Genomic DNA, 14,373 nt, shown 5'->3' on the forward strand with positions numbered 1-14,373 from the left:
AGTTTAACACCCTTATATTGTGGTGCCCCAGACTATAAACTGTAATCGAGGTGAGGCTGCCCCAGCGCAGAGTACAGCAGGACAATCCCTTCCCTCAGCCGACTAGCAATGCTGTGCCTGGTGCACCCCAGGATACGGTTGGCCCTCCTGACTGCCAGGGCACGCTGCTGGCTTGTGTTCAAGTTGCTGTCAGCCACAACCCCCAGATCCCTCTCTGTGGGGCTGCTCTCCAGCCTCTCATCCCCCAGTCTGTATGTATAGGCAGCGTTGCCCCATCCTAAGTACAGAATCTGTCACTTGCTCATGTTTCAATTTCATGCAGTTTGTGACTGCCTGGCCCTCTAGTCTGCCAAGATCTCTCTGCAAGACCTGTCCACACTCAAGGAAGGGAGTCAACAGTTCCTCTCAATTTAGTGTCATCTGTAAACTTACTTAGTATGCATATGAGTCCTGCATCCAGATCATTTATAAAAGCATTAAAGAGAACTGGTCCTAAAATGGAGCCCGGGGGAACCCCACTAGCAACTGGACACCAGCCTGATGTAACCCAATTTACTAGAATCCTTTGATCTCGATCCATCAGTCAATTATTCACTCATTGTATTATCTACTTGTTAGCTGTATGCTGGACATTTTGTCCAGAAGGATACTGTGAGAGACAGTATTGAAAGCTCTACTAAAATAATAATAAAAAAGACATCTACTGGCTTCCATTGATCAACTTGATGGACTACATTATTGTAAAAGGAAATTAAGTTCTTGATTTATATAAGACGGTACTTGTTCTCTGAAGTTCTTAATGTTATATAAGAACATTTCGACTAATAACATCATTTTTAGAACAACTGCCACTTGTTTTATGGTGGTTCATGTTTTGCAGAAAGAAGTATCAGGCATACATCAAACTCAGTGCACAGGTAGATGACAATGTTTGCAACAATAGTATCTGCAGCTAAATCACTGCTGACATTATAAAGGAACCAAGCATTATTGAACTGGATGTCACTTGATTTAGAGGCTTGGGGCATTGCCTCATTGATGGCTGTGGGCACAAAAACTGTGTCTAAAAAGTGAAATCTTAGGTGTAAAGTCTTTCCTTCCTTTTTTTTTTTTTTTCTAGTGAATGTTGTGTGGTAAAGTGTGCAGTTTTAAATAGCTTATAAGCAGTAAGTGTAAAAAAAAATCTGAAAAATATTTTCAGATAATGTTAAAATAACGTTTGAGTATATTTTGTTCATTGGTATGTTTTACGTTACCAGCTCCACAAGACTGAAGTCCTTTAAACATTTAAGTTCTTATACCATGGACGAATACACAGAAACAGAATAAATCAGAACTACTTTTAAACTATTCATAACATGCCTATTTTGGAAAAGGAAGTAGAGCTGTAACATTCTAGTATTTCTTTTATTTTTTTTAGGATGATAAATGATTCAAGATCTCTAAAAGGAGCAGTTTTCATTGTAGTCTTATTTACTATCTTAAACAAAATGCCAAAATGATGAATAATTCCCATAGTTAATAATACATACTTTTTACAATCACATTGTTTTTGTTTGATATATTTTGTAATTACTGATCACACTCTCTCCTGCTTTGAAGAGGAAATGAGAAGCTTGAAAGTACCTACAATTTCTTGTTAGATGCTGTAGTTAGATGCATTACTGGAGAACAGAAAGTTCTTGAGCAACACCGATCAGGTGTTCTACACCACTTCACGTGAAGACTATCACAAGAGCACAGTGTCTGATGTCTATGAATGCTTGCTTAGTGTAACTCATTCTTACAGGTAGCTTCTTTTTTGATTCTAAGCAGATACATTATGAAACTTTTTTTTTTCCTTTGAAATCCTTATAGTGTCAGATGTTTCAGCATTTTCCTTGTAACTAGTTTAGAACTTAAGTTATTTAGCGGCAGTAAAAGTGTTTTGGCAACTATTACCATATAGTAGACTTTGTTAGAGATTGGTATCTCCACTTTAACCAGCACTCCTGTGTATTCACCACTGTTAAGAGTGTTCTTTAGTGTGGGTCAGGTAGTACTTCCCCAACTGAGGGATGTACTGCTGCTTTTGTAACTGAGGAACAGTAATAAGAAATGACATTTTATGCTGTAATTGCAATGAACGAATGACATGCTGTCAAATTGTGTTCTTAAGGCATCTCTATGCTGCTATGGCAGGATCTTGTAATTGCCCTAGCATTTGACTCTTCCAAACCACAGGAAGCAGCCTTTCTGTTCTTTCCACCAGGTAACAGCACATCTCTGTCTTGTAAATGCCATGTAAAACTTCACCTGCAGAAGAAACTGAACGACTTGACTCAGTAAGATTGGATTAGTCATGAGGCTTGTTCAGCATGCTGTGGGGCTGGGAACTGCCCCTTCAGGAGCTATCTTACACCCGCCCAGATGTTTGCATCTTCCTTGGCTTCACCTGTTCTACGATTTAGGGGGAGAAACAGGAGGACAGAGGTGAAGAACCACAGAGGGCAAATGCTCCTAGTTAGTGTGGTTTGTATATTCCTGAGCGGTTTTACACACAAACCGCAGTAACACATGGCAAGCTGGGGCTCACCCGCTGACACAATGAGGACAGGGGCCACAAGCACATAGCCGGGGGCACGGTTTGTACCCCAGCCGCACATTTTGGGAAGCCCCTTGCAGCAAACTGCCCCTGCAGAGGCTTCCTCGTGCAGCACCACGCACCTCGGCGACCGCACCGCAACATGGCCGCCCCTTGCGGGCTCCGCATCTGGCTTCCGTCCGTACAACAACATGGCGGCCCCCGCGCGAAGCCAGAAGGCGGCGCGGCGGCCGTAAAGCAGCGCCCGCTTCCCGATGCCCAGCTGTCGCAAACCGGTGAATGGCTGTGAGCGGCGGCGGGGGGCGGGGGACGCTAGCTCGGTCGCGGTCGCGGTCGCGGTGCGGGGGGGGCGGCGGCGGCGGCCCCGCTCCCTCCTCCCGCCCGCGGAGAAAGGGGCCGGGGGGGCGGCGAGCAGCGCGCCGACATGGACCCCAACAGGATCATCCAGGCGCTCAAGGGCACCATAGACCCCAAGCTGCGCATCGCGGCCGAGAACGAGCTCAACCAGGTGAGGGAGGGGCGGGCGGCACGGCTCGGCACGGCACGGCACGGCTCGGTACCGCACGGCTCGGCACGGCACGGCACGGCCCCGGCCCGCCCCCGCCGCCGCCCCCCGGCCGCGGCTCCGCACGGGGCCGCCCGGCCCCGCCGCCAGGGGCAGGGGCTGAGGGGGTCGGGGGCGCCCCCTCCTCGGCGGCCGGGGCCATGCCCGGGGTCCCTTCTCGGCTCCCCCCCCCCCGGCCCGACCGCTGCCCCCCGGGGGCTGGCTCGGCCGGGGGAGGGAGGGCAAGCCCCCCGGAGGCGGTGGGGGTGGGTTTGGGCGGCGGTGCGGCCGTGCCGGGGGCTGTGGGTGCCCCCCGTGAGGTGCCTCAGCAGGACAGCGGGGGGCGGCTGGCAGGGCTGGCTGCTGCGGCCCGGCGGCTCTCCTGGCTGAGGTCAGGGTTTGGGCAGCTGAGGTCAGGGTTTGGGCAACTCCGGGCTCCTCGGGAAGCCACCAGTCCTCCCCGCAGCCCTAGGGCAGCTCGGTTAGCTGGTCAACGGGCGTCGGGGACGCTCGTGCCCGCAGCTAGATAAAACTGCAAAACTTCTTTCTTACTCGCCTGGTGGAGTTGCTGTAAAAAGCCCACAGCGCTTACTTTTGTCCCTACCGTAGAGGACTGGCAGGGGAATTAATGTCTGCCAGCAGCCTGTTGCACGGGGATCAAAACTAGGGGAATAAACCCCTGCGTGGCTGGCAGAGGTAGGACAAAGGAGCAGCTGTCTGCGTGCCTGGGTCCTGCTCCTAACGTTGCTGCTTTGCCATCGCTGTTTCCCACCGTGAAGCTCATCAAAAGTTAGAAAGTGTTCGTAGATTGCGATCCATAAAACCTTTCAATTACCAAGCGATGGATAATGCAGTTCTCATGAAACACCCAGGTTTTACTTTTAGAGTTTATCAAGAATGGGTTGAAGTACAGATTTTCATTTAAAACAGCTGACACATTTCCTCTCTTCTGTTATAAAGAACAAGTCCTGAAATTCAGATGTGCCTATTGCTGCACAGGCTTCCTGTTGCTAAATGAAGCGTGATGTATGTGACTGATAAAGTGCACCGATGCGGTGTTGGGGTTGATACGACTCTTGGAGGAGTGGAACAAAAGTGCACCTGAGGAATGTTGCTAACGTGGGCCTTTGGCATCTTGAACCCTTTCAGTGCTTTTGAAGCAAGACTTCAAAGTGATCTGTCAGACTTCCACGTATATAATGATAGTGCTGACACGTAGCTGTGTTCCTGCGTGTACAGGAATCCAGGTGCTGGTCTAGTTTTTCTCTTGTTCTAGCAAAGAAACTAACCAACTAGCCAACCAAAAAACCCTCCCTCCAACAATAAGCACTCGAAGTAGTAATACAATGCTTGTCCAAAGAGAACAGGGGTCACCTTCATTCTGTGCAATAACGTGATGCTGCTCCTGATAAACGCTAAAGGATACTGAAGTAAAACATCTTCTGTGCCACCCTGTCTGCAGTGTGCATTTGCCTTCAAGCTTGAGTCAAGGTAGTGACTGGAGTTTCCCACAGAACTGAAACCCTTCTGTTACTCTTCCACCAAAATAGTGTCTCAGTGTAGATGCTTCATTGCTTGTACTGATAGAGAGCCCTTTAGCAACGATCTCCTAATGGTCCTGACTCTGTAATTCACTTACGTGCAGAATGGAGTTAAAATGAATGAAAACTTGCGTACCTGTCAAAAGCCCTGGGATGCCTGAAAGTGCTTCTTTCTCTTCTGTGTGTTCCTGCACCTGTATAAAGACAGAGCTAAATCAATGAAGTTGCTCTCTGCCTTCTGGATTATCATCTAATTGCATTTAGAAATGAAATCAAGGCTACATTTAAAAGTTACTATTTTTTTTTGGCCTTTATTATTTTTACTGGAAGGCTGTTTGTGAGCTTTCTACCTCCAGGAGCTAGAAACAAATGTCAGTTTCCAGCCTAAACTAATTATGGCCCATTTAAGATCGATTTGTGTCAATGTTGGCTCTTAACTAGAACAGGTTTCTTGGTACCTACTCTGACATGTTTGTCAGTGCCTGACCCCTACCAGCTTGTTTTCCTTTGCCTCAACAAGCTGTATTTCCTTTGCCTTATCATAAAACTGGATTTTTGAAGTCTAATAACAAGAGAGCACAGCTCTTCTCTGTACTTCCCTTTGAAGTAATCTTTCTTGTGTAATCTGGTCATCTGTGTTTGCAGCGTGCCAGAAAGTCTCATGCTCAATGTCATTAATACCTCATTTTATACATCCTAAAGCTACAATTATCTTCATGATCAACACTTAACATCCCTCTTATCATGTAATATACCAAGGCCCTTTTATCCCGTGGTTGTTCCTCACTAACAAGCCTCAAGCTTTTAGGAGAAATTCCTATTATGCCTTAGTGCATGGCCGTGTACTTTGTCTTATTACTCCATTGCGTTTTTGTTGCAGCAGTTTTAAAGATAATTCAGTTCTTTGTAGGATTTTTCTGATCTTTCTCCTCTATTGATGTATGCTACTTCTGTGTCATCAGCAAATTCCATTTCTCTCGGTGCCCTGAGCGCAAATCTAAGTGTGAGGTTGATCTAAAATGTGATTCTGGATAAACTGGAGCAGTAATTTCCTGCCAGGTCAGTCATGTCTATCAAGTACCTACTGTCACTTCCCTGTTAACCTGTTATTTCCCTTAGTGTACACATCTTTCCAGCTCACTCTTTTTCTTTCTTTTTTATTTTCCATTTTTTTTCCTTCAGCTCTGTCACGGCATAATTGGCCTGCACTTTAGGATCATATTTTTCAATCACCCTGTCAATTTTCACAGCAAAGAAAGATACTGAATTTCTACACACCATCTTGTTTGCAATGAGATTTTTTCATATCAGTTTTAGGCTCTTATTCTTTCTAGGTCTGTCTCATGAACTTTAGGGACTTTAATGACTAAATACTGCTTTCATGTGCCAGTTCTTGGTATAGCTACCTACAGGGGGCCTACAAGAAAGCTGGAGAGGGACTTCTTACCAGGGAATGTAGTGATAGGACAAGGGGTAATGTCTTTAAACTAAAAGAGGGGAGACTGAGACTAGATGTTAAGAGGAAATGCTTCACTCAGAGGATGGTGAGGCACTGGCACAGGCTGCCCAGAGAAGCTGTGGCTGCCCCATCCCTGGAGGTGTCCAAGGCCAGGCTGGATGGGGCTTTGGGCAGCCTGGGCTGGTGGGAGGTGTCCCTGCCCGTGGCAGGGGGGTGGGACTGGGTGGGTTTTAAGGTCCCTTCCAACCCAAATCCTTCAGTGACTCTGATTCTATGTTGTGGAATAATGTTGTCTGGTTATATGAGCATGCAGTATCATTTCTGACTGATTCCTGTTTATATAAGATCACCAGTACAATTCTTATGCATTAAGCTTAATTGGCTCAATTTGCCGTAATACATTTATTTGGTCTGTGACAAAGTGGACAACATGAATAGAACTGCAGGCGTGCAAGTGCTTGTTTAAATATTGAGGAAGAGTTGCAGAATTTGACTTTGACAGGAACTGAAAAGCGGTGCAGGGGGAAGAGAAAGAAATGTGAGAAGATTGCCCAAAAGCAGAGGAGTCCTGACTAATGTTGGGCTTCCTTTTATTTCTTCCCTATCTTTGGTGAGTTGGCTGTCAAAGTATGCAGGGATCTTAAGGCAGTTGGCATTGAGTGCCGTGTTATCGAGGGAGGAATCTCAGGTATTTTTATTGAGGAGCAATTTGATGAGGAAGCTGACTTGCATGAAGGCACGAGCCTTTCTGTGGAAAGCGGCGTGTGGTTGACCCTGGATGAATTTGGCAGTGGGACCAGCAGAGGAAAGCAGCTCGGGTAGGTGTTCTTGTACGCGTTTATTTTCAATTTGTGTGGAGAACACTGTGTTTTCCCTTCCCTAAATGAGGGCTTTGCATGTAGGCAATGAAAGAAGAAAGTGTCTTTTGAAGTTCTAGTTTGTTTTAACAACCTGTGACTGCCAGCATAAAAAAAAAAAAAAAACAAAAAGAAAGTACTGTTAGCAACAGCAAAAATATGCCCAAGTGTGACAAATACTGATGGAGTTTCTAAGTAACGCATTTTAAGTGCAGAGCAAACAAAAAATAAAGCTTAGATAACTGAGCATTCAAATCAGATGCGTGGAAGCCTTAAAATAATCTTTGCAAACAGTTAATTGCATACATATTCAAGCTACAATTTTTTTTGTGTTTATCTTGCGAACAAAGATGTAGTGCCTTGATTTCTCAGTTGAAGGGATGAAAAGTGATTATTTTGTGCCATACTTGCATTCAGAGGAGCTGAGAAGGACGTGTTTGCCACTGGTGGAGTAGGACAGCTCGCCTTGCAGAACCCGAGGGAAGGCTTGGTTTCTCCATGTCTGTTGTTCCAGAGCATCCCCCTGTTGTTCTGCAGAGGAAGAAATACCTTCCCATGCCACTCTGCAGTCAGCCACTCTGGCTGCTCTCAGTGCAGCAGGAAGATTTACTGAAAAATGTGGCTATTTCAAGCAAGACACAAGGGTGATGCTTATTGTAGTAAGTTTAATAAGTTTAAATGCACGATAAAAAAAGTAAGTTTAATGCACGATAACCTGGGGTCCCACGTGAAAGCTAGGTGTGAAGAGTACTTGCTTCAGTAGGATCCATTTGGGGAAATCTTAATGCATTTTTCCTGCTTATCTCTCCTTGTATTCTGGTTCTGTGAACGTAACTGTATTCATCTTGCTGTTTCTCAGTGGCTTTTCTGAGGCTTTCTTGGGTGCCTTCTGTTCTATACCTAATCAAAGGGATGAGGAAATAGGCAAGAAAGGATGTGGCCTCTGATGGTTTGAGGAGTGGAGCAGTGATGCTGAGGTGGGGAAGAAATGCATGTTAGGGCAAAGGAGAAAGGACAAACGGGGCAGGTGGATGTACAGCTGCAGCGCGTGGATCCCGAGACTGGGCTCAGGTGGAGCGAGGCGCATGGGGACGTGCACATCTCCTTCCTTGGTCATTGCTGGAAGTTTACCCAGCTGTATCTTACCAGTGCTTAGCTGTATGCCTCTTCTGGTTAAGCTGCTAGCCCTGCACATCATTGTATCCTATCTTCTTAATCCCAATGGAAATGAAATGTGGGTAGCTGTTTGTGTTTTGTTTTTTTTTTTTAGTGACCTGTGATTAATGCAAGGGCTGTCAGTATGTTTTACACAGCTTTAAAATAATCGTTGTTCTTTGTATTTAGTGAAAGTTTACTTTTCAAAAACTTCCTTTTACTTTACTCAGTTTGTAAAAGTTCACGTGCAGCTCTCACAAGTGTCTTGCTGAACCCGTCCAGCTCTGCGGACTCTTCATCTCCTTCCATTTACACGGAGCCCATCTAACAGTAGCTCTGCCCCAGCACACAGAGCACCTGCAGCTTTTCCTGCTGCTTCCAGGGGCCTGCTGGATGGTTTTCCAGAGCAAGGGAGCGAAAAGGATCGATCCCAAGATCACAATTAGCATGACAACGAAACCAATGGGAATGTGCTGGTATAGGAAAAATGTTGCTGTGTGCGGCTTTTTCAACAGTCCTCTGTTCCCAAAACTGCAAGCAGAGCATTGTTTTCCTGACTGGTTTGCTGCTGCGCAAGTGAGCAGCGTGGTATTTGAGCCTCACAAATGTAACACAAGCAGGTGCCTTGTTTCTAAAAGGGACACACAATCTCTGTTCATCTCTAACATGTTCGTGTCTCTGATACCAAAGAGAAGACGAAGCTGTGTAAAAATGTGAATTGTGGGGTGCAGTGAGGAAATGAGCGTTTTTAATAGTCGCAATATAAAGGTAATAGTATAGAACAGACAGATTTGGTGGGGACTGGATGCTGTGCTCCTGTGATCTCTGGGGGGTGTCAGTATTTTGGGCGGCAGGAAGCCCCACAGCATTGTGCCGGTGGGAGTGGGGCCTCCTCGGAGACCCTGCGCGGCCCGTCTGCGTAACGCGCCTCGTGTCACGCCCGGCGCTGCAGGCCGCTTGCCGCGCAGGCCAAATGACCCTATTTGTGGATATCCTGGCCCCGTTTCAAGGCTAGCGGTTGTGTGCCAGCATAAGTGGTACCAATAAAGCTTCCTGGAGTAGCTGCGACTTCGGTGTAAATTCAGCAAAAGCTGTTTATGCAGGGAAAGAGAAATAATTTGTGCTGTTATCACTGCGTCCATCCCAAATGTGATACCAGTGGGATTACTGCCGGAAAATGCAGCAACGACAACAAAACAACCCCCCAGAAGGCTGCATTCCTAGTCAATGTATTTTTAGTGGTACAAGCTGCATGTAGACTCCCTCTGAGGACAACATATCAGCACTATTTAGAGGAAAAAAGCCTCTCGGAGCTCGCACACGTTCTTGGTTTTCTGTGCTGCCGCGAGGCCTCGTGCTCTCCTCACATCCCTGGAGCCTCCCTCAGCCCCGCGGTCAGAGCTCCCCGGCGCTGTGAGGGGCTGTCTGCTGGCAGTTAAAGGCCAGCCTTTGGCCTCCGGTACACTTGATACAAAAGGTGATTTTTGGAATCTGGCGTGCTTCAACCAGTTGGCATTGAAAGCTGGCGTTTCAGCATGCCTGTAGGTAAATGGAGCTCCTGTGCTGCCTGTTAACAGCTTTTGCTTTACTTCGAGCGTTGCTTATGGGTAATTAAAGTTTACAGAGAAGGCGACTGCAGCAGAGTATGTTTCTGATTTGCCATTACTGCTTTTATCTGAGTGCTCAGATTGCTCTATAAACATCAAATGAGGCTCTGAACACAGAGTGGGTTAGAATTACGCTACAATTACAATAAGTAAAACGAGGGCCACAAAGTTAAGTGATTTGGCAAAATTGTTGAGTTGTGCTGCCGCTGTTACACTTAGGCATCATGAAAGCACTGTAGTTTTACCTCATTATGGAGATGTTAGATCAAGAAATTGGGTACATGCACTGCAGAACGTACCACTTACTTCACAGCTTTCGAATGAGGCAAAGTTTCTGGGAGGTTGTAGTATACTTGCACTGAAAGCACTGCTCTGGAAATAACCACAGGACTGCCAGACATAATCTGGTTGGAAAGAAATACTATAAAAGGTAAAATAAGAAAGTGTATGTCATCTAGCCCCCAAGAAACATCTCTCTTTGAACATCAAACATGGATCTGAGTGATGAAAGATCAGACCTGCCAGTAACTACTGATGTTGCCAAGGCTTAGTGGTAACTGCACCATGCTGAGTCAACGATTCTTCACGTTGGAGGACCCCTGTCGAATGACAGCAATATAATGCTATCAGATTTTCACATCTTTTAAATCTGATGTGCTTTGCTCAGAAGTGCAGTGAGCATTGTTTTCTCTTTGAATTTTTTCAGCTGTGTGGCTGATGTAGTGTTTGAAAAGTTCCCGGGAAAGCTGTGGGTTTTGAAATGTTATCTGTCTACACTTGATTTTAATTAAAAATGGTTATTCCACCGTTTATCCTCAGTTGGTATTTTTCTGTTATGATGCACTATGCATCTAGTCTGTTAAAATATAGCTGTATAATAGATGGCTTGTTTGACTTATGAGGTTAAGTTAAATAATTCACTAGATGTATAGAGATTCTCATTATGCATTCTCAGAATGATTTAAATATTCATTATCACTAATATCTGTTAGAGAGCCTTGTCACATTACTTATTCCTCCCATGTGCCATTATTTGCTCAGCTTTTTCAAGTAATTCTGTAGAACACTGCTGATTTGGGTAAATCCATGTGCTAAAACCTTTCATACTTCACGAGGAGAGTCAAAGATTTCTACAAAAACCTTGGTTTCTGTTCTTATTCAGCTTTCGGTAATACAGTCTTCTTTAAACATAGTGACTTGCTAACTGTATTTTATATGTATTTCAGTCCTATAAGATCATCAATTTTGCTCCAAGTCTACTGCAAATCATAGTATCAGATCAAGTTGAATTTCCGGTGCGTCAAGCAGGTGAGATAAAATCCTTGTTTCATTTTCTTTCAATAGAAAGTTAGTCTGTTAGTTAGTCTGTTAGTTATTTCAACAGAGTATTGAGCTGCTGGTAAGTAAGAAAGTTCACATTTGTTCTGAACATGCAGATGGAAAAGTGCAGCAGGGAAACCTTTCTGTCTTTGCCACCTCTCTCCTGTATGAAGATCAGATAAAAGCATGGGTATAGGGTTGAGTCCTACTGTGGCTTCCCTGTGTTTATAGTGATCCCTACTGGAATGCTGGAATACTGATACTGAAAGAGAATGACTTTTGCTCAAAACTGAGTACCCAGGGAGCCTTAGATATTCTTTCTTCTGGTGGTGAAGAGATATCGAAGCCAAGACATGAAGATATTTGAACAAAAAAGGGGATCTCATTTGAGTAGTAGATTTGAATCCCTTTTCCTGGAAAAGTCAAAGTTTCTGAAAATGAAAACAGTTTGTAGGTCAAAGGTAGCCACATATGCTTATTTGGTATCTATGGTGTCCACTCACAAAAATAAATGTGAAGGAAGGTCACGTTACTGCTAAGTTATAAATTTGTAGTCTGAGCATGTCTAGAAGGATTGCTTAACTATATATGTAATTTTGGGTGCGGTGATGCAGTTAACTTTAGGGTATACATTTGTGTAAGATCAGTTTCTAAATTCTCATAATCTATTTTAACTACTCCTATACAATGTTTTCTTTTTTCTTTTTTTTTTACAGAGTTGTAAAATACTCAGCTTTTTCCATAAATTGGTGATTACTGTTTCATTCACTGCTCTGTTTCTATCGTATGGAACAGCATTTCCCATTGAAGCACAGTGGTGGTTTTTTTTTTTTTTTTTGTACAGATCCTATTAATCCCCTGAGTGTGTTGAAGCATGCTGACATATGCTGTTTGTCATGCTGGCGTGTATATTTTCAAAGATAATCCAACTTTGAATGGCATTGTTAAACCATTCTATGGTAAAGTTTGATGCTTAATCTAGGCTCCATAAGGTCATTTTCATAAATTAATCTCTCATTTTATTATCATTCAGGGAAAACAAAACAAAACAACAAAAAAACACAAGTATGTAGAGGTTTTTTTGGTTGTTGTTCCAGAATGGAGTTATAAAATAGAAAACATTTGAATTTAGTTTCTAAATCAACAGATTTCCCTGAAATTTCCCTGAGAATTTGTACACTCTTAAGACCTATGGACAAAGTAAATTGAAGTGTTTGGTCTTTCTGGACCTGTATTATATTTGAATGTTCTGGCGTTTCATAGTCAAATAACTGTTTTTCCTCTTGTTCCTATAAAATATTTTACAAACTGCATGCTTTCCTACTTTGTAACTTGTTAGGACAAAAAAATTGTACCCAAGAATATCTTATTTATACTTTAAAACCCTAGTCAGTAATCAACCTAAATAATAAAGGGATAAGAGTCTATTAAGAACATTACTTTAACGTGTTACACCATATTTCCTATGTTTTCTAAAGAATGCCTACAGGCATTTCAATACTGAGGCATAAATGCTGCTTATTTTCAGTGGAAGATTAACTTTATTTTTCATGTTTTTCCATGTGAGACAGAAGGGAACAATTCTGAGGGATTATGCGAAATCCTAGTAGTGAGATAAAGCTTAGGGAATTCACAACACACATTTCTGTCTGAATAGAAGGAAGGCCATATGCCAGTTTCATACTGGGCATTTCCCCAAGCAGAGGATTCTCTCTGCGTGCACAATGATTTGTTTACATGAGCCTTACAAAACTTCCCTTACTGAGCTTGAGTTGTTATTTTAGAGATGAGTAAAAATGAAGATAAGATGATGTTTGTTTGCTTGTTTAGAATGATAGCGTATTATGCCCATACACAAGACTGTTGTAGTAAAGAATGTACTCCAGTAGAAGTTGACTGAAATACTGTCCTGCTCGGTTTGGGACCAGACACTTGAGCCCAGTCTCGTCTGTTATGATTAAAAAAAAATATATATATATATATATATATAAAAAAATGTTTTTTTGTTTCACCTGTGCTTAGTGCTTAAAATTGTTACAAACCCATGGAGGAGGTTTTAAGTTGTCCTTTCTGCTCTTTGTTGTGCTTTCAATTGTACTACATATTGAGCACAGAGTAATGTGAGGATACTTCAAAATTAAATTGAATTTATTATTTCCACATGGCTTATTCGCAGCTGCCATTTACCTGAAGAACATGGTGACACAGTACTGGCCAGACCGTGAACCACCTCCGGGAGAAGCAGTATTTCCATTCAACATTCATGAAAATGATCGTCAGCAGATTCGTGATAACATTGTAGAAGGAATAATTCGCTCTCCTGACTTAGTGAGGTATTTTTCTGCTATGTAGAGATATTTCTATAGCTCACGTTTTTAGGTTTACCAGTCCAGATGTGTGAGAATCTCAGTTTCTTGGGAAATGAAGTGAGTACTTCTTTTGAAAATGTGATAATAATCAATTTTACCATATGTATGTGTACTTGTTTCTCAGAAATGTATTTACCTGGCTAAGAGCACTGTGATGTGATTTATTCTCTTACAGTGTAGTTTAAAGCATCTTCTAAAACTTGCTGTAGTGACAGCCTGTCTATATGGCCAATTCAGGGCAGATATTATAGAGGGCTGTCTATAACACCGAATTACCTGTTGAGGCAAATACTTCCCAAAATCCATTTTTTTCTAATACCTCTTTTCTCAGTTACTTTTCCAATTTTTGTGCGTCATTCCAGCATTTAAATGCGTGTTGTTATTCTTGGTTGTAAGATGTTAAAAGAATGAAAAAATGTTCTCTGTTTTTCTGGAAGAATAATTAAGTTTCACAGATTTATTACAATCTGTCTTTGTTCATGGCTTTAATTAAAATGAATCTGGTAAGAGTAGGTTATGCTGTGGCGTATAGATGTGCATCTTTGAAAAACAGATGAAATTCTTCCTCTCCTCTCCTCCTTCTTTCAACTGGCTAGGTGCCCGAAGATGTGTTTTTGGCCAGTCATCCTACCAAGAAGAGTAGTGATTGACTATAGATTGAAATTATGGTTAGGGAAAACATTTGATTAAAACAAACAAACAAACACTGGAATACAGTAGGATGCTCTAGCATTGCTCTCAGTGAATATCTTGATGCATAGATCAGACAAACACTTGACAGGTATCCTAGTATCTTGTATCCTGCACCAGTACAAGCGAATGAACTAAAGCATTGTTTCCAGTTCAGCTTTTCTAAGTCTCTGACTTAGGTGATTAGAATCCCTCCTTAGAGAGCTCCTTGCAAGGGTTGTGCCACAGTGTAAGGAAGCTTATGTTG

At 43.2% G+C, this 14,373-nt stretch overlaps 1 protein-coding gene across 1 annotated transcript in view; it reads left to right on the forward strand.

Moving 5' to 3' along the window:
* Positions 1 to 2,852: 2,852 nt before the first annotated feature.
* Positions 2,853 to 14,373, forward strand: part of IPO8 (importin 8) — a 51,156-nt gene continuing 39,635 nt past the window's right edge. Inside the window, exons 1-3 of the mRNA XM_083831102.1 lie at positions 2,853 to 3,092; positions 10,974 to 11,055; positions 13,244 to 13,400. Coding sequence (XP_083687228.1) covers positions 3,009 to 3,092; positions 10,974 to 11,055; positions 13,244 to 13,400 — 323 coding nt within the window. The 5' untranslated portion in view covers positions 2,853 to 3,008. The remainder of the gene's footprint in view (positions 3,093 to 10,973; positions 11,056 to 13,243; positions 13,401 to 14,373) is intronic.

Source organism: Anser anser, assembly GCF_964211835.1.
Source record: "Anser anser genome assembly, chromosome: 1".
NCBI lineage: Eukaryota > Metazoa > Chordata > Aves > Anseriformes > Anatidae > Anser > Anser anser.